The 25676-nt window shown below is 34.1% G+C and overlaps 1 protein-coding gene across 1 annotated transcript in view; it reads left to right on the top strand.

Moving 5' to 3' along the window:
• UBE3D (ubiquitin protein ligase E3D) overlaps positions 1 to 25676 on the top strand; it is a 211719-nt gene that overhangs the window by 118052 nt on the left and 67991 nt on the right. The window contains exon 9 of the mRNA XM_051997325.1: positions 7019 to 7157. Within this exon, the coding sequence (XP_051853285.1) occupies positions 7019 to 7157 (139 nt within the window). The remainder of the gene's footprint in view (positions 1 to 7018; positions 7158 to 25676) is intronic.

Raw genomic sequence — 25676 nt, 5'->3', positions numbered from 1 at the left:
ACCAAATTAGTGTTAGTTGGCCAAATAATATCTGTGTGATGTTTAGTATTCTCTCCCTTCTTTGTGTACTGTTTTATCTCTGAAAAAACAGAAGTGAGCCATTCAGGCCCAACTACCATTTTGTATGTTTAATGACTAGCTTTTTCCAAAAAAGTTCATTACATGGTGACCATATGATGAACCTTTCTTAACTTAGAAATATTCTTAATTAATGTAACAGATAAGTGTGTTTCTGGGCCCATCTTAGAAGACTTTTCAACTTGTTAAAACCTATCAGAGTTTTTGGTTCATTAATAAAAACTTTAGTATAACAACTCAGGCAATTATGAGGCATCAGAATGGATTTTATTAGGGATTAATAACTTATAAGATGTGGTAACACAGTGGTCCTTTTTCTATATTTTGGTCTTTTAGTACTGGTATTATATGAGAGTATTTCCAACCTAAAACTTTGAAAATCATTGAACTAGGACTCATCCAAGGCGTAGCTTTTTCCTCCTTTTATAATACTTTTTTTTTTTCCCCTCAAAAAGATGGTGATTTTATTCTATTCACTCTATAAAAGCCTTTAGATCTTGTCTCTAGGTTTTCAAAAATGTCAGGGTCATTAGGAAAGTTTATGTTAATCATTCACAGATAATTGTAAAAATATGAACATGAGCCAATGGAAGTGCATAGCAGAGAAACATCACTGGTCCATAATATGCATGAGTCACACAATAAAATTTATTTTAAAATATACTCACTTAAAAATGCCACAGGGACAATATAGTATAGTTGAAACTAGGAAGACCTGAGTTTAAATCTCACTTCTAACATATATAGGTCATGTGACTTTGTACAAATTATTTAACCTCTTAGTGTTCTAGGAAACTCTTTAAATCTATAAATTACAGAAGAAATGTTGACCCACATTGACAGAAGGAATTTCTTTATCTGAATGTTCTCTATACTAATAAAATCACAGGTTCAGTTCCTATCGACATCCTCTTAAAAAAAAAAAAAAAAAAAGCCAAGTTGTAACTTTTGGAAAAATAGGCTTTATAGTTCATGGGGGGAAAAATACCTGGATAGTGCAAAAGAAAACATTAATATTTATGAAATGGGAGAGGTATAATTGATTCACTGTCAAGATTTTCATTAAGTTCTATTGGTTGTCATATAATCTATTTTAAAAATACATGCTAGTTACTCAGAATGAGTAGAGAACTGGATTTTCTGGATGACTGAATTAATTTTATAAACTTATTTAAATCTTTTACCATTAAAAAAAACCCACTTCTACATTGTTACATTCTTATCTTTAAAAAAAATGTAGAACCTTATGTGATCAGACCTTTTTCATAACTTACAATTATTATGAATTGATAAATATGGAAGTATGTATAGAAGAATTGCACATGTTTAATCTATATTGGATTGCTTGCTGTTTAGGGGAGAGGGCAGTTGGGGAGGGAGGAAGAAAAATTTGGAACACAAGGTTTTGCAGGGGTGAATGTTGAAAACTATCTTTGCACTTATTTTGAAAAATAAAAAGCTGTTACTAAAAATGAATCTGAAAAAATTATAACTAATAACTATATTTTGATGTAAATGTGAATACTTTGGATGGGATATATATTGATTCTTGAACATACCCTGGAATTTACTTTCCTAATTAAATCCTCTCATCTTATTTTCTTGTTATCCTTCATTCCCATAAGTACTATATAGATTCAGCACCTAAGACAGTGTCTTCCATAGTGTGAGCACCTAAAGGTTTGTTTTAATGAATTTTGCAACTGCATGACCTTTTAGAATAAAGTATTTGTTCAATCAGTAAGCATTTATTAAGTGCTTATTATATATAAGGTCCTGGGGATACTTCTTGTCCCTCAAGAAAGTTATATATTGCTCAGCTATTCTGTAAAAAATTGCCTGTAAGAGGGGTATATTCCACAACTGAAGATGAGAGAACTGGTTTAGGGAGGTTAAATGATATGTTCCAAATCACATGACTGATCAGTTATAGAACTCCAACTAAACTAGGTCTTTTCACTCCTTTTTCAGTGCTTTGCAAAATGCTAAGATGCCTGTATTTATCATTGAAGGTTGACCTTTCAGCACCTTTCCAAATATTCATTCATTTCAACTTTACTAGTGATATCAATTTCCTAGTCAGATTTAACTTTACTTTCTTAACTCATTTTTATTAATTTCTTTGAGAAGCATTTTCATCTCCTAAAATTTTAAGATGGAGAGGCTAAATGTCATTGGGACCAAGCTGCATTGTAACAAATACAGGCTTAAATAAGACAGTATTTGGCTGAAGATTATAGTCAGTGGTAGGGGTGGGGAGTGGGAATAGATGGGAAGAGAAAGAGAGACAGGAATAAAGGAGAGGAGGAAAAAGAGATAGGTGTGGGATAGACAAAAATCCAAGGATTACATTGCTAAAGGAAATCAAGGGCAAAAGTAGACAGGTTAATTTTGGTAAAATTAAGTACTCTCCTAACTGCTCCTCCCCCAATATTGTAGCAAAGAAGGAGGGGGAAAAAAAAGGAATAGCATTAGGGAGAAGGTGTTAATAACAAATGGCCTTCATTTCCTCATGTCTTGAATGGTGGCTTGAAGAGAGAAGAGATTTGGAAAGTATTTTAGAAAGCTACTCAAGACAAAGGTGATGTTCATCCATCAGAGAATGGCTAAATAAACTATTGTGAAGGAATGTAATGGACTGTTATTTTTCTGTAAAAACAACAAGCCTGATGAATACAGGAAAGCATGAAAAGACTTAAATAAATTGATTCAAAATAAAGCAAACCAGAGCCAGGAAAATAATATGCACATCTAATGATGTAAATGGGAAAGACAACCACCACAAAATAATCAGAACTGAATATTGTTACATTATAAAAAATAAGCTTGATCCCAAATAGGAGATATAAGAAGACATCTGTCCTCTTGCTCCTATTCTTTGCAGGGATTGGGGTTCATAAGTGTGAAACATTGCATATAAAATTAGACTTTTTTGATATGTTGATTGGTCTTACTGAATTTTTCTCTTAAAAAAAAAAAACACCTTATATAAAGGATAGTTCTCAGGGAAAGATAAATGTAAGGGTATATGGGGAAACTAGGCATTGTAAAGACAAGATAACAATAAAAATCTATTTGAAAAATAAAGGATTAAAACATTTTTTCTCTTTAAAATTTTTTATAGAGAAGAGCATGCCTAATGTGGAAATTTGTTTTGTATGACTTCATATTTATAATGAGTTTTGTGCTTCTTGCCTTCTCAGTGGTTGTAGGAGGGGTCAAGGAGTGAGACAATTTAGAAATGAAAATAAAATGAAATTGAATAAAAAAAGAAAGCTTATTATAGGAGTGTAAAAAGCTTCTGGAATTTATGCTAACAAGTTGATGATTGACTAGTATTTCAGGTGTGAGAAAAAGCTTTGAGATATAAGAAAATAGCACTCAGGAAGGCTCAATCTGACAGGGACCTTGGTCATTAACTATTCCAACCCTATCATTTTACACATGAGAAAACGGAGGCCTGGAAACCTTGCAGTGACTTACCCACAGTAACAGTGAATGAGTATCTGGTCAACAATTGATACCTAGGTCTTTTGACTCCAACACTAGGGCTATGTCTATTAAATCCCACTGAAAAAGAAGCATTTTAAAATGCATGTAAAGAGCAAGTATTTAAAAAATGGCCTTTCCTTTACCTTGAATCCTATGGATCTTTATTGATGGAACAAGAAGTTAAATATTTGCCTTTCATTGCCATTCTTTTCTATCTCCTTCTATTTCTGCCATTAACACTATGTGTTTTCAAAGTCATTCTTTTAAATTGTAGCAGAATGTGTGTAAAATAATTTGAAACAAAAAAAAAAAAAGGAAAAAAATCTCAAACCCCAATTTAAAACTCTTAACAGACAGCTTTATATCACAGCTCAAGACTAAACATAAATATGCAGTAGCTTTTAGCAAATTCATTCAACTTCTTGTTTTTGATTCCTTTATGTAGAGCAAGCATTTCTTAGCTTAAGTAAAACATCCTTAGCCTCTCGAGAGTCATCAATTTGTAGAGTTATTGATAGATAGGTGGTCCCTTTGTAGGGAAATTTAGGTATGTATAATTCACATATATTTGTAAAATACTAATATTCTTCTCTGAAGACCTCTATTTTTTAACAGTTGATACTTAATGTTGAAACCTCCAACTTAAGTGTATACTTGTGTGTACTTCCCTCCTTCCCCCTTCTGTTACTACTTTATTATGCCCACTTTATGCTTTTGTGCTCATTCTTCATTGTTGTTTCTCTTTTGTTCTTAAAGATGTCACAAGGGCGATGTCTTGACTAGCTCTTAAATTGGAGTGAGGCAGAACTGTGCAGAGTCATCAGGTTCATTTTTTCCTCCAGAATCATCACAGTCAAGATGATTGGCAATGGGCCAGGATGCAGTAGGTGACTTGGGTCTTTTTAAGTTAAGGTTTTTCCCAGGTCTCACTTTGTCTGAGATTGTGCCCATTCAGGGACTGAGGAGGTTAGAATTGAGACAAAAGGTGGCCTAGTTTACTAACACAAACTATCAATCTGGAAGGGACCCTCTGAGTCAGCAAACATTTGCTATTTGCACTCACTCTAAGCCATCAAAACTCAAACAATAAGCAACAGAGACTTGGACTGGGGCCTATTGAAAGTCAGAGTGATTTGAACAAAAAACCTAGCAGGAAGAAATAGAAAGAGAAATTCAAGTTAAAATAATTGTAGGCAGTATAAATGCTTGAGAGTCTTCCTAGGAAGACATACACATACAGAAACTATATGAATTTATTCATTCTGCATTATAGTTATTTGTTATGATGTGGGGAGGAGAGAATTTTTGTATCTGCTCCAGGATTTAGCAATGATTTTTACACCATAAATGCTTAATAAATGTTTGTTGTGGATAAAATTTGCTTGCATATATAGAACCCCACTTTGCTCCTTTGATGTTCAAAATAACTGTTTTGACATAATAACTTTAAACCATGGCTCAACCCCCTATCTGATGTGTCATTTTATTGTCAAATTTTCTGGAAACATATAAATCCAGCTGTAAAAAAAAAAAATTAAGTTAGGATGGGGAAACAAGAAATGAATCAAGCAATCTCTTCCACAAAGAGATGTACCTCTCCTATACTTTCAGGAGAAATTAATTGAATTCCCTTTAGTCCCTATAAATCCCCAGAATTGCAGGAGGCAAATCACTTTTGTATACCATCTGAGAGGGAAATGCTTCTTTGTCTCAAGATGCCATGACCCTTGCCCCAAGTGGTCATCTTCTTTTGTCCTTTCCTAAACATAGCTCCATGTTTTGCCTTTGTCATTGCTTTGTTCTCATTTTGAAAGCTGAATTTGCTATGTTGTTGCCTTATTCCTGGTCCCAGGATTGGGTTAAATGAAGGCTGCTGGAGGTACCTCCTTCTAGCTGTTTCTTTTGTGCTCATCTTTAGATAGGGAGAAAGGATTTTTGTTCAGTAAAGTTCTCTAAATAATTCTCTCTCTCCCTTCCTTAATTTTCTCAGCTATCACTGTCAGCAGCCATCTTCCAAAATTAAGTTTAATTGATTTTAGGTATTAGGTAAGTATTAAAGGGATCAATGATGATTAGAAATTCTCATAACAATTTCAAATAATGGTGATAATCATCTAAAGGTAACAGGATTGCATTTTTTTATTCCATTTAAACTGCTGTGGAAAAGTCATTCAAGACATTTCATCCCTCTAGTTTAGAATTATATCATTTAGGAAAGATATTTTCAGTTTCAAAGAGAAAACAGATTCTTTCCAGGCAAGAAGTACACAGTGGACCACCCCCAGCTATACTTTTATTGCAGTGTGAACTTTTAAAAAAAGCCCAAGCCTAAGCCCCTCTCCCCCAAAACAGACAACAACCACTCCTCCCCTCTCCCCCCCCAACCTAAACACAGAGAAAAACACAAAGATATTCTTAACCTCTTTTGTGTAATCTGGTGAATCCTATAGACTCTATCTTGGACTAATATTTCTAGATGACTGATTAATACAAAAATACTCATAATTGGTAATAATAGTAATGATGATAGCATGTATATATAATACCTTAAAGCTTGAAAAGTACTTTCTAATTGTTCTCATTTTATCCTCCCAACAGTCCTGGGATTTGGGAGCTATTATTTGTATTCCTGTTTTACACTACAGAAAATTGAAGTTAAATTACTTGTCACATGATTAGTAAACATCCAAGGCAGAATTTGAACTCAGTTTTTCCTAACTCCAAGTCAACCCTCTGTTCATTGATCTCTTAGTTGCCTATGAATTAGAATAGAAAATAACTATATTGAAATACAGTAATCAAATTTTTTAAAAAAATTACCAGACTTAGCAAGTTAAGAACTCTTGCACTAAGAGAGCTCTTCTGGGGCAAAAGAAAAGAAAAGAAAAAAAAGAAAGAGAAAATCCTGTATTTTTATTTTAGAATTTTGGAGATTGGTGAAGAGGGAAACATAAGGTAGGTATTTGGTGTGAAGATAATATTTAATAAATATGATAGTTGACAATATAGAATAAACATGATTCTAATAAATGAATTTTGGGGTAGCTATTACCTGCTTAGACTTCAGTCTGGTTTCTTTCTTTCTGTGTCACATATGTGAAGTGTAACTAGAAGTAATGAGGCTATTTCCACCAGCTGCACACAGAATCACTCTTATTACTTTATAGTCACACTTCATATACTTTTGAAAACGAACAGATGACTTGGAAAAAATTGCTTAAGTCCTGTCTTTTACTAGCAATACAGGGGGCATACTTTGGACAGCTGCTCCCTCAATTGTGCTCATATATATGGATTTATTTTTTTTTTCATATCACCATTGAGTTTTTCCCTTGCTTTCACAACTGTGACACTCATTTAGCTCTGACTCTTTTCTTCTTGCATATTAGATTGTGAGTTTCACTAATCAAAAAGTATTTATGAAAATGTGAATATTGGTATGTTCCAGGCTTGCCAGTTCATGGGAAAATGATATTGGAGTCCATTCTCTTGTCCTACCTTCCCAAACCTGCTTGGAGCTACTGTTGATATTATCAAGGATTAATGATTCTTTGCCACCTTCTCTTCAATATATGAACTCCTTTCAGGTGAGAAACCAATAATATGTTTGCTTGGTTTTTGGTTTTGTGTGTATATATTGATAGGGAAAAATGATTTGTGCAATGTGTATGTTTTTTTCTGTGTCCTTTTTTAAACTTCCTGATACTCGATTCTGTTTTTAAAATGATTTATTGCTTTTTTTCTTTCTTTTCCTCCTTTAAAATTAAAAAAAAATTCATATTAGTATTGCTATGCCTGTAAAGACCTTGAAGTATTGTTTTTGAATTATTATTTCTTAGATTACTGGATTCATAGCTCATTCTCTATCCTTTATGTATATCTAAAAACACCATAGCATAGTGAATATAAGTTGGACTTTTAGATTTAGATTCAAGTCTTGCCTCAGATACTAAGGAACTGTGTTAGCAAGGAAAACTCATTTAACTTGTCCAGTTTTAATCCTTTATGTACAATGGATGTAGTAAAAGCATTTTCTTTATGGAATAGTTGTGATGTTTAGTAAAATTAATGTATGTGAAGTGTTTTGTTATTTAAAAAATTATTATAAACAATAAAATTCAGCAAACATGAACATTTTATGAAACAGAGAAAAACATAAAAGGGGGCTTTTTATATATGTAATTATAGGGTTTTTTTTTCTTATGTAGAACTTTTTTGTATCAAATTTAACATGCTAAATCTGATACTACCCTACTTTTCTGTGTCCCTTTCTGAATTTCCTCTTTTCTCCTATTTTTAAAAAATGATTCACTGTTCTTCTCTTTCTTTTCCTCCTTTTTTCCCTATTATAGTATCATTACCCCCATAAAACACTTGAAATGTTATTATTACTTTTTGTTATTACTGTTATTATTATTACCACTACCACTACCATCTTCATCATTACTATTACACCCTATAAATGGGTTTCTTCCAGCATTAAACTTTTCTAAAATCTTCAAGAAGAAAGCCAAGAGTAATTATTTTGAACAATTGTCTTTCATGTTGAGAATTTCCAGGCTTCTTTCACTTTTGTCTTGAGCAGAATTCTTCGAACAGAAATGGATGATCTATTTTCATGCCAGCTTAGGAATGATTCTAGATACAACTGTGATGTAGTCAAAGTTTTATCTTTCCCCCAGTCCTTCTGTAATCTTGTCCTCCTCCTTGAGTATTTCCCTCTAATTCTTCTATCTTTCAACCTATTCTTCATTTTGTGTTTGTTGCCATCTGCCTCGTTTAATTCTTGTCAACTTGCCATGACATTCTGCTTTGTTATCCGTTCCGTCTTTTCCTCCCAAAACTCACTATTTTGTTTCCTCCTTACTGATTCTTCCCACATGGGAGTAAGTAACAAATGAATGTTGACTAACTTCACTACAAATTCACTGTAATTTCACTGGGGTTTTTTGGCTTTTCTTTCTTTTTTTTTTTTCTTTTTCTTTTTTTTTAATTTTCTAAAACATTCCTAACAGCAGCATTTTCAAATCTTTCTTCCTCTTTTTTCCTTCCCTCCTTTCCTCTCATCTCCTATCAGCAGCATTTTCTTTTTTTCTTTTTTCTTTTTCTTTCTTTCTTTTTTAATTATAGCTTTTTATTTACAAGTTATATGCATGGGTCATTTTATAGCATCGACAATTGCCAAACCTTTTGTTCCAATTTTTCCCTTCCTTCCCCCATTCCTTTCCCCAGATGGCAGGTTGACCAATACATGTTAAATATGTTAAAGTATAAATAAAATACAATATAAGTATATTTGTCCAAACAGTTATTTTGCTGTACAAAACAATCAGACTTTGAAATAGTGTACTATTAGCCTGTGAAGGAAATCAAAAATGCAGGCAGACAAAAATATAGGGATTGGGAATTCAATGTAATGGTTCTTAGTCATATCCCAGAGTTCTTTTGCTGGGTGAAGCTGGTTCAATTCATTACTGCTCTATTGGAACTGATTTGGTTCATCTCATTGCTGGATATGGCCACGTTTATCAGAATTGATCATCATATAGTGTTGTTGTTGAAGTAGATAATGATCTCCTGGTCCTGCTCTTTTCACTCAGCATCAGTTCATGTAAGTCTCTCCAGGCCTTTCTGAAATCATCCTGCTCGTTATTTCTTACTGAACAATAATATTCCATAACATTCATATACCACAATTTATTCAGCCATTCTCCAGTTGATGGGCATCCACTCAGTTTCCAGTTTCTGGCCACTACAAAGAGACCTGCCATAAACATTCGTGCACATACAGGTCCCTTTCCCTTCTTTAAGATTTCTTTGGGATATAAGCCCAGTAGAAATACTGCTGGATCAAAGGGTATGCACAGTTTGATAACTTTTTGAGCATAGTTCCAAATTGCTCTCCAGAATGGCTATCAGCAGCGTTTTCAAATCTTTCTTCCTTTACTTTCCTTCCCTTCTTCCCTCTCACCCCTAATATAAATCCATCCCATACTCTTTTAAATAATAATTATGCCCTGATATTTTACTGAAGAAATTGAAGCTATATGTCCTTAGATCTCTCACCTTTTCCAGTCCTCCTTAATCTTTAGTGTCTTCCCTTAAGATTATCTTTAATATAGCCTGAATATATATTATTTTTATGTTATATTCCTCTTAGATTATGAGCACCTATAGAGCAGGGACCCTTCTTTGTTACCCCAATGCCTAGCATATAATATATTAGATATTAGTATATAATACATAATATGATTATTAATTGATTGATTGACAGATATAGGAAACAAGTTTAAAATAAATTACAGAGCAAATGTATTATACATTTATTCTATATTTTTTTGCATATGTCTATTTAGTTACAATTATAATTTAAACTTCTTTAGGGTAGGGTTTGTTTTCATTCTTTTTATTTGTACTTATTGTTGTCATTTTTCACCTAGGTCTGACTTCATGACTCCATTTTGGGTTTTTCTTGACAGAGAAACTGTAGTGATTTACAAATGAGGAAAATGAGGCAAATAGAATGAAGTGACTTGCCCAACATCCCACAACTAGTAAGGATCTGAGTCTTCTAGACCCCAGGGCCAGTGCTTTGGCCAGCCACTTGGCTCCTCTTTTATTTGTATCTCCAAGATCTCACATGATGCTTAACATAGAATAGGTACTTTAAAAATGCTTTTTTGATTGATGTTAAGGAAATGAAAAGTAAAAAACATATTGAACAAATGAAGGCTGACCCATTTGTTTCCATGAGCTAGAATAAGATGCCCATTTTAAAGTTACTTTCTTTTAAAAAATGGTTTTACTAATATCTTTCATCCTTATGTTGTGATCATTTCTTGAGGAAAAGTAAAAACTCTCTTTCCCCTCCAGATTAAATCCTTTCTTGTGAGTAAGAAAAACAATGGAGTAAACACATTTCATATGGTAATCCTATTGGATAACCTTCTGACATAGTAGTTCCCCCACCTCTCTGCTATTAAAAAGGTTTTTCATTTACTCATTGTTTCCTTTTTAGTGGGCGTTTGGATGGCATAATGGATAGAGTGCTCAACCTGAAGTCAGAAAGACCAACCCCAGACATTCAGTAGCTATTTGACTCTGAGCAAGTCATTTCACTCTGCTTGCCTCAGTTTACTCATTTGTAAATGAAGAGAAGAAAATGGCAAATTACTCTAGTACCTTTGCCAAGAAAACCCCAAATAGAGTCTTGAAGTCAGACATGGTTGAAAAACAAGCTTTCTTTTAGTGATTTTGTTATTTACATTGTTGAAATCATTGTTTGTGTTATTCTTTTGGATCAATTCATATAAATCCTAAGGTTTTTGCCAAATATAGAATTTAATGTCTGCATTAATCTCAGTCTATTGTCATCTAAATATTTGTGTATAAAAACTCTACTTGTTAAGCATTGGTAATGGTGCTTCTGTTTAGCATCATTAATCAAAGAAGCTCTTAAGGTTGCCTAGTGAGTAATTGCAGAAGTGGCTATTACAGTCTTAAATAGTTGCCTGAGATATTGAGAGGTTAAGTCATTTCCAGGCTATGTGACCCCAAGCAAGCGATTTTGCTTCTCAATGTCCTAGGCAACTCTTTAAAACTGAAATAGCCATTTCTGCAATGTGAAGGAATGTGTATGTGCTCCCATTTCAGCCCATTTGCAAAATCCAATCATGTGCAAATTGCTCCATGCTTTATAAAGCACTACTGCATACCCTGACTGGTAGTTCCTGACTAAGGTATTTTGTCCCTCTTTCCTAGGGATGAGGGTGGGATGCATCCTTATTAGACAAAGTATCAGCTCACTTTTCATCATCATCATAGATAAAGGATAAGGGGAAAGAGAGAATGTCTATTTGTAAATATCACATAGATTTGTCTTTCTCATTCATTTTCTTAAGTGCTTAATTATTTATAATTCAAATAAGGAAAGTCCTATTAAACTTTAAAAATGTTTAGGGTTTCTCATTGTCACATCATTTAATGCTTGGTGGTGTAGTAAATTTAGTGTCAGGCTTGGAATAAAGAAAACTTCAGTTCCATTGTGACCTCAGATACTTTATTAGCTGTGGAATCCTTTTAAATCCTGCTAGCCTCAGTTTCCTCATCTATAAAATGAGGATAATGATTGCACCTACTTTCTAGGATCAAATGTGATAATAATTGTAAAACACAGCACAATGACTTGCTCATAGTAAGCACTGTGTAAATGTTAATTTTTTTAATGGATAGTATTTGTGAGGAAGGTTGGTAAAGATTTTAGTTGACCCAGAAGAAAAAAAAAACTTGATCCAAATATCATTTCTATATTTGTAGTTCTATGGGTAATGCAAAATAGTGAGGAATATTTCTTTTTCTAAAAAGTAGATTATGATAGGTTTTCTCCTATTTTGATTTTTTATTATTAGAGTTATTGACATTGCTGACAGAGTCTGAAAAGAAGAGATTTTCTTGAGGTAGAGATATACAAGTGTTCAGTATTTAAGTTCTTAACTTAAAGAGAGATAGTATAACTTAGTGGATACACCCCAAGAGCCAGAAAGAACTGGGTCCAAGTCTCAGTCACTGATTAGCAACATGACCCTGGGCAAGTGATTGAATCTCTTAATGTCCAAGACTACTCTTTAAGACTGAAATTTGCTGAGAATGTGCCGACCTGTATTGGCAAGTGGATTTTCCTCATTCTGGAGTAAACTACATGGATAGAATCACAGACTCAGTTTCTACCCCTAACTTAAGGTCATCATTGAAGATGGTGCAATTAGGGATATTCTCCATTTTTGACCTTTTTTGAGAAGGTACATAACTGGAAAAGCTGGGAGGGATCCCAGACTCAGATTTTTGTTTTGTTTTCTCTTTAAAGGACATCTGTTTCCATTGCTGTTTAAATTGAAATTCTCAATTGTGCATTTTGTAATTTGGTATTAACATGGCAAAGAGGTCGATTAGTAGGTTGCTCCATCTGTATAATATCCCTTCTCCTAACTCGTGGCTTAACTCCTGCTGACAGCACCCAACAGGAACCTTCCTTGGAAATTTCTTTGTCACCACAATGTAGGAATAGAATATTCCATGATCTAGGCCACTCAACTAAAGAAACCTTTTGAGTTTCTTCTACTTCTGATTCCATTTACATTCCTGGTGCTATCCACAGTGTATGGTATTCTCCAAAGGAGAATAAAGTGCTGTAGTGTAGAAGACCTTGGACTTCACCATCTCTCTAGAGTTAACTTTTCTCATTTTGAAAATGAGGAGGTTGGATCTGATGACTTTTGAGGTTCTTTCCAGTTTTATATTTAAAATCCTGTGATCACAGTTAGTTTCTTACTACTACTCATTGTGGATGGGCTTCTCCAAAGGAAAAAAAATAGGCTGCAATTTAGAGAATGCTAGATTTGGTTTTTGAAGATCTGGATTCAAATTCTAGCTCTAACTTTCTGTGTGAACTTGGACACATCATGACTCACTTCTAGCATGGATTCCTTTATATTTGATAGAGTCTGGCTGATTATTTTCTATTGGTGCATCAGATATTGCTGATTCTGAATCAGTGTTATTTTCTGTGATGATCATTGCTCAACAAGGACAATATTTTCTTATGCTTTATTGAAAAAAGTACTTCTGATACAGAGTCATAAGCCTTTTCATTAATCAACAAAAGTTTTTTTTTTTAATTTCCTAATGCAAAAATCACATTTTCCATCTTTTCTTTTTTTTTTTTAAACCATTTTTAACCATTAACCATATTAACTATTATATCCGCCTATATTAACCTGCAGGTTGATTTGTTTTGGAGGGTCTTGTCAAGTTCTTTTTGCAATTTCTCTGCTTAAACATCTGGAACAGATATTTTCACCTAGGCTTCTAAAATTGTTGTGATGGACTTCTTATCTAATAATGCTCATTGTAAGGACTGGAAGGCAAGGTGACCAAATAGCCTATGAAATGGTTTTCTATATTGACTTCTGGCACAAAAATGAAATTAATTCACTACCAAATACTGCTAACTTCTCTTTTCATTTGGATAGATAAATAGTATCAATGGAAGGGGAAGGAGGGTAATAAGCATTTACTTTACACAGAGTCAGGACTGTGCTAAGACCTTTATAAATATTACCTTCTTTAATTCCTACAGGAACCTTGGAAAGTGCTATTGATTTACCCCCTATTTGGCAGTTGAGAGAAACAAGGCAAACAGATTAAGTGACTTGCCCAGGATCATACATCTTTTAAGTGTTGGAGGCCACATTTGAATTTAGATCTTCCTGTCTCTAGTCTCAGTGTTTTATCCACTGTACCACCTGACTGACTCTAAGGGACCTCGGGGTCCATCTAATCCTGCCCATTCATTTTACAGATGAGTTTCACACAGGTAATAAGCATCAAGGGCAGGGCAGGTGCTCTGTCTGCAAACGTCATTGCTCTTCCAATTATACCTCCTCTCCAAAGAGAACATTCTTTCAGCCACATGTAGTTTTTTTCATTTCTTTGAGGATTTTTTTCCCATCATATAGTGAGATTGTCAATATCAGTGTGGTCCACTTCGTCCAGTAGTCTATCAGCTCTTTAAGTCATGTAATAAAGATCTCATATTGAGTTCCTATGGTTAAATTAACATGTGTATACCATATAAAAATTGTATGATTATTAGAATTGTCAATGTGCATCAATGAAAAGGATTTTTACACTTCTTTCCAAGGCTAGGACATTCTCTGTTGGCTCAATGTGAGATCTATTTAAAGCTATCAGAAGAATCTAGGGGTTTGCCTTTTAACATCAGATGTGGCAAGAGCTATGACAAATGCAACAGAGAAAGACTGTCAGACTTTTGAAGAAAATTAAGGACCCAGAGGATAGACAATTACTCCCAAGCAATAGTAAGATACTCCAATATAGCCATCTCTATATCCTTGCATGCCTTTTTTTTTTTTTTTTTGAAATAAAGAGGAAGAAGGGAGTTATGTTGATTCATGTGGTTCCAGAGAGATACTGCGACTTTTTCCTCCCCTTTCAGTATTCCTTTCCTTTATTAAAATAGAGAATCACAAGTAGAATGTTGGTTATCATACTCGGGGAATAAATTTTCAAGAGCCAAGTTATTGATGCTCTTGTCATTTTAGCAAATTTTTAAAAGTGGTTAACTTTTTAAATTAATAAGCATTTAATTTTCTTTACCTCCTAGCTTTTACTCCCATTTCTCATTGAGGAAAAAAAACAAAATTATTTTAAGGATAAACAAAAGAAATTTTCATTTCTAAAGTCAAGGAAATGAAATTTCTATATTGACTGTTTAAAAGCATATGTCTCATTTTGCATTTTGAGTGTCACCTCTATGTCAGGAGGAGAATAGCATGCTTCTCATCTATCCCTTGTAATTGTAGTTTGCCATTGTCTTGGTCTTGTCTTTTAAAGTTTATTTTTCTTCATAATACTGCAGCTATTGTATAAATTCTTCTCTTGCTTCTCCTTATTTTACTCTGCATATGTCTTTCTTTTTGTCTTTAACTTCTCTTTGAGATTAAACGTAGTGCTAGCACTAGGTCAAATAGTTTGCATTATTTAGTGACTTTGGGGACACAGTTCCAAATTGCTTTCCATATGGCTGGATGTAGTAATTTTAAATGCCTTTTCTCAAAAAAAGGGTTGAAAGGGCTTATTCCAGTTTTGGATAATTTGGATGTGAAAAGGATAACATCCACTTCTAGAATACAGATGTTCATATATTCATCACACAAGTAGTTTTTTTGGTGTTTTTTTGTTTGTTTTATTTTTATTTTTATATGGCTCTCTTTTCCTTTCTCACTCCTCTGTCAGACGTGGTCATTGTGGCTAGAAGCCCTTGCCACATGGGCTGCATCTCTAGTTGTTTCTTTTCTGTTAGGATTCTTACAAAGTGATAAGTCACATCTAATTTAGCATGGTACTTGGCAAGTTCTCTAGCTCACTAATGTATTTAAGTACTCATTGGAGTTGATACTTTTGGGAGATTCACAAGTCAGGCTTCAGTATGAGATTCATAAGTTCAGTGGAGGGGATTCACAAGTCAGGAATCCACAATCCCACTCTCTCAGAGGAGGAGTCAACCTTTGAGTTCACATCTCTAAAAGAGCATATAAAAGGACAAGCCTCAGTCAAGAGTCAGTAGAACTGTAGATTCAGAGCAAGTTGGAGGCTGAAGCTGGTAGACAAGCTGCAAGAGCTCTTGGAACCAAGGAGGGAGATAGGCCTCTAAGAAAACTAATGGAGCTTTTTTGGAAGAGACAATAAAGGACTGTACTTTATCAGTTGGCTGCATTTGAGGTGATTATTGATTTGAAGTGAAACTAAGGCTACCTCCAGAAGCCCCCCAAGAAACCTGCTCCCAGAGAATGATTATATTTTAAAGAAGAGAACACAACACTTTTCTATTCTCTGAAGAGGACATAAAAGATGATGCAGCGTCAGAGAGCCTAGCACAGATCATAAATGCAACAATTAAAAGGGATTGTAAAAACCTAGAAATCTTAGTCCAGCCCATTTCTTCTACAAATGAGGAAAGTAAGGTGATAACCATTTTTTGCTTTTGTTCCCTATGTGATTATCCATTTGATTTATGGATTTATGGATCCTGAATTCATCATCACATAATCTGCATTTTTTTCTATGATATATACTTGGTCAGAGACAGAATAGATGAGGACCAAGACATGAAGTTCAGTAGGAAAGAGTCAGTTGAGGAGAGATGGATAGTTCTCAAGAATGAAATTTAGAAGACATAAAGAGAAGCAGTTCTGAGGAAGAGGAAAAGGGAACATTGTTTAAGGAATCCATTAGAAGTACATGAAGTACAAGTACAAAAGCACAACAAAGTTAATGAATGGGGTGAATATAAAAATATGTCAGAATCCCATAAAAATAGTGTATGGTGTGCTCAAACTTAGAATGCAGTGAGGCACAGGAGGAAAGCCAAGGATAACAAAATGTTTTTATTTTGTTTTATTCTGTTTTTTTATTAGCTATATTGGAGAAAACAGGAGAGGCTGGAAGAAGGGATAAGGCTGATGGGTCACAGTGTAGGAGGGGTGGTAGGCTAGAGTTGATCCAAGTGGTCTGGTACCAGATGGTTTGAGATTGGGACAAAATGAAACATTTGTAGACTTTTTATCAGTTAAGTTTTATGTGTTAGCAATATACAAATATTTGTCTTGGAAGGAAATTTGCTTAGCTGCAACAATGGAAAAAATATTCAGAACAGAGAAAAAAATGCTCAGTGAGGATACAGCCTTGATTTAGTTGATCATAGCTTCCCTTTTTGTGTGTGTTGCCTATATTGATCAGACTGAGGCAATAGCTACAGTTCCTTGTTTCTAGATTTTTTTGTGCTCCAAACACCACAGTGCATTGTCATTGACCTTAGTTTTAATTACTTTTTATAGAAAAGAACTTGTCTAGCTACACGATGGGGTACCTTGGTAGATTTTCCTTCTGCCACATGTAGAATGACAATAACTGAATATGGAAAGAAGGCAGAAGTACTCAGCTCTTTAAAAAAAAAAAATATATATATATATATATATATTTCTGAATTTCTGAATATATATATATATATATTATTAAGTAGTTCCCAGTTACTTTTAAAAAATCTTTTAAAATATTCATTTAAAAAATTAGGAAAGATAGACAATCATGGATGTATAATCTCTTCTGTTATTATATATGCTTTCTTGAAAGAAATGGACATCTCTTGTTACATATTGAATTCTTTCTGATGTTCTACTGGGTTCATGACAATGTTTTTTCTCCCCATTTTCTTTTTCTTTTTCTGGTTCTTTTTCTTATTTTGTATTTAGTTTTAAATAAATAAAAAAAAATGAAGAACAAGTTTACAATTTCCCCTTTTTTCCTGCCCCTCCTCCAGTTCTTAAGGAAGCAAGTGATATGGTATCAATTATATATGTGAAGTTATGTAAACTATCTTTACATATTAGCCTTGTTGCAAAAGAAAACATATATAGAAACGCAAGAAAAATAAAGAAAAAAGTATGCTTCAGTCACTTCTCAGAGTTCATCAGTTCTGTCTCTGGAAGTAGATAGCATTTTTCATCATGGGTGCTTTGGAATTGTCTTGTATTATTGTCTTGATCAGAAGAGCTAAGTCTTTCATAATTGTTCATCGATAGAATATTATTGTTATTGCGTACAGTGTTTTGGTTCTATTTACTTTACTTTGCATCAGTTCATTTAAGTCTTTCCAGGATTTTCTGAAAGCATCTTGCTTGCTATTTCATATAACATGATAGAATTCCATCACAATCATATAACACAGCTTGTTCATTTATTCCTCAATTGATGGGCATCTCTTCAATTTCCAATTCTTTTCTACCACAAAAAGAACTGGTATATTTTTATACATTTAGAATTTTTTCTTTTTCTTGGATCTTTTTGGAATACACATAGAAAGTATCTTAATAAAACTTGATTCTCTCCCTTTCTCATGCCTTCTAAGTCTATAATTCAAAATCTTGAAGTGCCATGTTCAGTCATTCCCCAATTGATGGGCATGCTTTCAATTTCCAGTTCTTTTGTTATCACAAAAAGAACTGCTATAAATATTTTTGTATATATTGATTTTTTTCTTTTTCTTTGACCTCTGAGACATAGACCTTCAGTAGGATTGCTGAGTCAAAGGGTATGCAGTTTTATAGCCCTTTGGACATAATTTCAAATGGTTCTCCAGATTGGTGGGACCAATTCATAAATTTACCAACAATGCATTATGGTCCCAATTTTTCCATATCCTTTCCAGCATGTCATTTTTCTTTTCATCTTAGTCAATCTGATAGATGCTATCTTATCTTTTTTTTTTTTTTTTGAAAATTTAATTTTATTTAATAATAACTTTGTATTGACAGAATCCATGCCAGGATAATTTTTACACAGCATTATCCCTTGCAATCACTTATGTTTCGTTTTTTCCCCTCCCTCCCTCCCCCCCCCCCCCCAAGATGGCAAGCAGTCCTATATATGTTAAATATGTTGATGCTATCTTATCTTAGATTGAGGACTACTTAACTCTTAATTTGCTTCTGTGTTACCTACTAAACATAATATTTGAACTAGAAAAGAGAAAACAAGAATGGCTAATAGGGAGTTGATTCCTAAGAAATTGAAAGCATATTTTAGGATTGTAGATATAGACTTGAGACTTTAGATGTCACTAACCCCCTAATTTAACAGCTAAGGAAACTTGAAATCCAGGGAAATTAAGAAATTTATCTAAAGCCAGACAAGTAATAATAACCACACAGAGGCAGAATTTGAATCCAGGTCCTCTAGTTCCAGGGTGTTTAGGTGGCTAGTGGAGGAATACTGGGACTGAAGTCAGGCATGCCCATCTTCCCAAGTTCAAATCTGCCCTCCAGTATCTTTGCCAAGAAAATCCCAAATGGGATCACAAAAAGTTGAACGTGACTGAAAGGATAGAACCACAAAATCTTTGATTCCAGAACTATTGTTCTGCACCATTATTGTAACATACTGCCTCATAGCTGCCCTGTTGAGTTCTACTTACCAGGTCTAGACTTACAGTATGACGATCCGATAAAAATTGATGGATGTTATTACTTTTCAGTGAGCTTTTCGAGATATTGAAGAATGGGAGGGTGCTGTGCCACTGGAGCTGCTGATCCTCCTATTCCTTTGGGGTATGGACTCTGGGTTAGTTGTAGTAAACAAACCCAGAATTTGGGTTTGAGATTGGGTGAAGAGGAATAAGGAAAAAAAAAAAAACCCAAACATTTCCCCTGTAATCTTTCTTTCTTGATGCCTTTTTCAGTACTCAATCTTGTATCCTTTTGGGTTACTTTGAATTTCTGAATCTTTTTTTAATATTTCAGGATGACTGCACTAGCCTAGTAGATTATAAGGTTTCAGGTGGTCTGAAATTTTTTTTTATTGAAGCTTTTTGTTTTCAAAACACATGCAAGTATAATTTTTCACCATTGACCCTTACAAAACATTGTGTTCTAATTTCTTTCTTCTAGCCCCCCACCTAGATGGCAACCAATCCAATAAATATATATTAGACATCGTAAAAATATGTGTAAATCCAATGTAGGCATATGTATTTATACAGTTATCTTCCTGTACAAAAAAGATTAGATCAAAAAAGGAAAAAAAATGAGAAAGAAAATAAAATTCAACCAAACAACAACAAAAGAAGTGAAAATGCTGTGTTGTCATCCACACTCTGTTCCTACAATCCTCTCTCTGGGTACAGATGGCTCTCTTCATTATAAGATCATTGGAACTAGCCTGAATAGTCTCATTATTGAAAAGAGCCATGTCTTTTAGAATTGATCATTGTATAATCTTGCTGTTGCCATGTATAATGAACTTTTTTTTAGAGAGGCTCTCCAGGCTTCTCTGAAATCATCCTGTTGATCATTTCTTATTGCACAATAATATGCTATAACATTCATTTATCTTAACTTATTCAGCTACTCTCCAACTGATGGGCATCCACTCAGTTTCCAGTTTCTTGCCATTACAAAAAGGGCTGCCACAAGCATTTTTGCACAAGTGGGTCCCTTTCTTTCCTTTAAGATCTCTTTGGGATATAAGCCCAGAAATAACACTGCTGGATCAAAAGTATGCACTGTTTGATAACTTTATGAACATAGGTCCAACTTGCTCTCCAGAATGCTTGGATTGCTTCACAACTTCACCAACAATGTATCAGTGTCCCTGTTTTCCCACATCCCCTCCAACATTCATCATTATATTTTCCTGTCATCTTAGCCAATCTGAGAAGTGGGTAATGGTACCTCATAGTTGTCTTAATTTGCATTTCTCTGAATAGTGATTTAGAGTATCTTTTCATATGACTAGAGATGGTTTCAATTTCTTCATCTGAAAATTGACTATTCATATCCTTATGACTTGAATTCTTACAAATTTGAGTCAATTCTCTATATATTTTAGAAAAGAGGCTTTTATCAGAACCTTTGAATGTAAAAATGTTTTCCCAATTTACTGCTTCCTTTCTAACTTTGTCTGCATTAGTTTTGTTTGTACAGAATCTTTTTAACTTTATATAATCAAAATTATTTATTTGGTGTTCAGTAATGAGCTCCAGTTCTTCATTAGTCTCAAATTCCTTCCTCCTCCACAGATCTGAGAGGTAAACTATCCTATATTCTTCTAATTTGTTATAATATCATTCTTTATGTCTAAATCATGAACCCATCTCAACCTTATCTTGGTATATGGTGTTAGGTGTGGGTCAGTGTCTAGTTTCTGACATACTAGTTTCCAGTTTTTCCAGCAGTTTTTGTCAAATAGTGCTTATCCCAAAAGTTGGGGTCTTTGGGTTTGTAAATTAGATTGCTATGGTCATTGATATTTTGTCCTATGAACCTAACTTATTCCACTAATCAACTTCTCTTTTCTTAGCCAATATCAAATGGTTTTGATGACCACTGCGTCATAATATAGTTTTAGGTCTGGTACAGCTCAGGTGGTTTGAATGTTGATATTTATTTCTAAATATGGGTTATCTCTGTGAAAAGTCAATTTAAAAAAAAATAAAAGATATTGAGCATCTTTCATTGCCTAAGGCTGTGAAGTAAGAGATAATCTTATGCAAATTGAATGTAAATTTGAATGTGTTTAGTCAGAGTCTAGATTACAGTTCTATTTTTTTTTATTGAAATTAATTTTTTTTTTTTTTGCTAAGAGGGAAAAGGATTTGTCATAGTTGAGAAGTGAGCTTCTCTTGGCCCACTGTAGAAAGTACCAACCTTCAAGTAAGAGATTAGGGAAGAAATAATAATGACCCTACATGTTTTCCCCAGGATTTCAAAAGATTAGCTAGATAGATTTTGCAAAGAACATTTGAATTGAGGGGCTTAAACTTTGAGAGACAAGAATGTATATAATACTTCTATCAACTCAGTTCTAAATCTCAGATGGTATAAATTTGAAGTATTTTATAAGTATTAAAAATGATAAACATGTCTCATATTTGTCTGAATTGTTCATAGATTTTCATGAATTGTTCATAAATTTTGAACTGGGAGGAATATCTATTGCTCATTTTTCAATCATTTCCAACTCTTCATGACTTTAGTTGAAGTTTTCTTGGGGATACTTGCAAACTTTGCCATTTCCTTCTCCAATTCATTTTATAGATGAGAAACTGAGGCAAACATCAGGTTTACTGTTTTATCAATTACACCACCTAACTGACCAAGAGCCACCTAATCCAAATTAATCATTTTACAGATGAGTAAACTGAGGCTGGATAAGGTTAAGGAACTTGTCCCAGGTCATAAGGTGGTGAGTGAGAGAGTTGGGATTTGACTTTAAATCTTTCCCCTTCTTATCACTGAACTATGCTTATCACTTTAATCTCCATGACTTCATCCAAGCTTTGTAATAGCACTGTCAAATGGTGCAGGTGGTATTATTACTCCATTTTACAGATAAAGACACTGAGGCTCAAAGCCATTGTTAACTTCTCACTATTAAATGACAGGGATAACATTTCTTCTTAAATCCAAACTAAGTATCATCTAAGTTTCTGTCATTTCCCCATTCTTGAGTATGGAACGCTCTCTTCCAGTTGAAGTTGACAGTCCTGATATCAGAGGAATGGAGTGCATGTGATATTTTATAGCTTCTAGGGAAATATAACAGTGGTTTTGGGGTCCCCTGACTTTGGGGCTTCTGTTCTGGCAATCTATCTGATTCCAAAGCCCTCTGGCTTTGCTTCCCAACCTAGGAATGCTATTGTTCTGATAATATGCCTGATTCCAGAATTCCTCAATTCATGGCTGACTGTTCTGATAGATAATCTTTTGGTCAGTGATAACCAAATTCCTGGAGACCTCCTCAATTCATTGCTGACTGATAATCTTGTCAGGGAGAACAAAATTCAGGAGACCACTCCTCCATCCTATGAGCCATAGAATTAGCATATCAATGATAGAAGCTGGATAAATGCTTCTGTTTCCCTAATAATTTCTTTTTAGAAATTCAAGCCTGCTTTATTTATTTTAGTAAAGTTTTTTATTTTCAGAACATATGCATGAACAGTTTTTTATCATTGACCCTTGCAAAATTTTGTGTTCCAATTTTCCTTTCCTCTTCCTCCCATTTCCCCTAGATGGCAAGTAATCCAATATATGTTAAACATAGTAAAAATATATGTTAATTCCAACATAAGTTTACATAATTATACAATTATCTTACTGCACAAGAAAAATCAGATCAAAAAGAAAAAAAATGAGAAAGAAAACAAAATAAAAGTGAAAAACAACAAAAGGAGTGAAAATGCTATGTTGTGATCCACACTCAGTCCCCACAGTCCTCTCTCTGGATGCAGATGGCGCTCTTCATCATAAGATTATTGAAACTATTTTGAGTCATCTAGTTGAAAAAAATCACGTTCATCAGCATTGATCATCATACAATGTTGTTGCTATGTATAATGATCTCCTGCTCTTGCTTAATTCCCTTAGTTTAGTTCATATAAGTCTTTCCAGCTAGCTCTAAAATCATCTTCCTGATTATTTCTTATTAAACAATAATATTCCACAGCATTCATATACCATAATTTGTTCAGCCATTCCCCAATTGATGGGCATCCACCCAGTTTCCAGTTTCTTGCCACTACAAAAAGGGCTGCTACAAACATTTTTTGCACACGTGGGTCTCTTTCTCTCCTTTATGATCTCTTTAGGATATAGGCCCAGTAGAAATACTGCTGCCAAGTCTGCTTTGTAATGGTGTTAATATTACAATAAATTTTGTCCCTTGGCTAAGAAGATGGGTTCAAGTCTGCAAATTCTTGTGAGACACTTTGCAACTGGTCTGTGACGTCAAACTTTTGGGGTCCCCTTTCCAATCCCATGGATTTTTATAAAAGAGAAAGTATACTATCTCAAGGTATAGAGTAAGATGATAAAATAGTAGATGGAGCATGGTCTGGAGTCAAGAACACCCAAGTCCTCATATGGTCTCAAAATCTACCTCTATGAGTAGGCAAATTCTTTAATCTCTCTCTGCTTTCCTCTACTGAATAAGTGTCATAATACCTTCTGTCTCCCAAGGTTGTTGTAAAGCTCAAATGAGGTAATATTCATAAAGCACAATAGTTGGTGCTTAATAAGTGTTTGTTCCCTTCTTTCCTTTCCTTGCTCTTGGATTTTGCTATAGCATTACTGGAGGTCTTGAAGAGTTTGTGAGTGAACCTGAGTGGTTTTGTGGACCATATGCTAGAGGACACTTCCCTTGAATCTCATTTTATCCATTGGCTCAGAGAGGTTTCTTAGGCAAGACGAGCATAAGGTTTTCTCATTGTTGTTTTCACAATGAATCACAACCAAACAGTGGTAAGGGAGCAGAGGCAAGAAATGAGGACACTAAAAGAGGATTACAGTTTGGTCAGAGCTGCATGTCTAATACCTAATGATGATAACAATAGCTAACATTTATATAGGTTCTTAGTTTTGCAAGGTGTTTTACATATATTATCCATTTGATCTTCATAACAACCTTGTGAACTGAAAATGAGTTGAGACCTAGGAGGAAAACTAAAAACAACAAAATGGATTTTGGTGTGTTTTATATTTTAGTCATTTTATTCTCATTTAACAGATGAGGAAACTGAGGCTGGGAAAGGCCATGTGAATGACCAAAGATCACTGCTATGTATTTGAACCTAGCTCTTCCCAATGCTTGTGTGCTGTTTCTATCGTTGTGATCGATTGGTTTATGGATCTTCATAGAAAATCCCACCTCCTTTAGTTAAGGTTGGCATTTGTCCTGATTAGTTTTTAGCAACTTCAGACTGAATGGTGTAGAGTATTTGTGGAACACAAAGGGTGTGGATGAAGTTCCTTTTTTTTTTTTTTTTAATTTTTAAATTTTTAAAAATTTTTAACACATCAGTTTTGCTCTTAATAAATAATCAATACATAAATAAGCAGTACTGAAAAGTCAAACATATAACAGCACTTCGAAGGTAAGGAATCCATTCTACTCTAGGACAACAACAAACTGAAGTTTTTCTTGACATCAAGACTAAATCCATCTCTTTGCATCATTTACCTATTGGTCCTGGTTTTCTCCTCTGGGATAGAAAAGAACAAGTTTGATCCTTTCTCTGCCCTTCAAACACTTGAAAAATTATATTCTCCTATAAGTTTTCTCTTCTACAAACTAAAAATCCTAACTTTCTCCTACAGATTTTCTTATGGGAGGATCTCCAGTCTGTTCACCATCCTGATTTCCCTATTCTGGATGGAATTCTGTTCATTAGTATATTTCTAAACTGAGTTCCTTAGAACTGAATATATAATTTCCTTCTCCTTTCATGTAGTGTCTCTTCTTCCCCACAATCTTTTATTAGGATGTGAGAGGCTAGTGGATGAAGTTCCATCTGAAAAGGTGAAATGCAAATTCAGTTTTAGTTGTAATAATTAGCCTTTCTTTTAAAAAATAGCAATTCTTTGGGCTTCTGTTCTTTGGGTGTTGGTACTTTTGGGTCTATATAGAATTATCCTGGTCTCTCAATCCTGCTCTCCTTTTATTGACTTCTCTCAGATAAGACCTCCCTCTGTTTATCATTTATAAAGGTTATAAGCATTCATGGTGGGTATCCATTTAAGACATCTTATACAGTGTGACTGCCCCAGTCATCTGCTACTTTTTAACCAAAGGTACCAAACATGTTAGTATCCTTAGCATAAAAGAGCTAATATGAAGAAATTTTTTTTTTTACTTTTTCTTAATTTTATTTAATAATAACTTTATATTGACAGAATCCATGCCAGGGTAATTTTTTTACAACATTATCCCTTGTACTCTCTTCTGTTCTGATTTTTCCTCTCCCTCCCTCCACCCCCTCCCCTAGATGGCAAGCGGTCCTATACATGTTAGATATGTTGCAGTATATCCTAGATACAATATATGTTTGCAGAACCGAACAGTTCTCTTGTTGCACAGGGAGAATTGGATTCAGAAGATAAAAATAACCCGGGAAGAAAGTCAAAGATGCAAATAGTTCATATTCGTTTCCCAGTGTGAAGAAATGTTTTTTAAGACATCAAATCATCTCTGCC

The sequence above is a fragment of the Antechinus flavipes genome, chromosome 4 (assembly GCF_016432865.1).
Source record: "Antechinus flavipes isolate AdamAnt ecotype Samford, QLD, Australia chromosome 4, AdamAnt_v2, whole genome shotgun sequence".
Taxonomy (NCBI): Eukaryota; Metazoa; Chordata; class Mammalia; order Dasyuromorphia; family Dasyuridae; genus Antechinus; species Antechinus flavipes.
The sequence above is the reverse complement of the archived record's forward strand: the minus strand, read 5'-3'. Positions and strand labels throughout refer to the sequence as shown.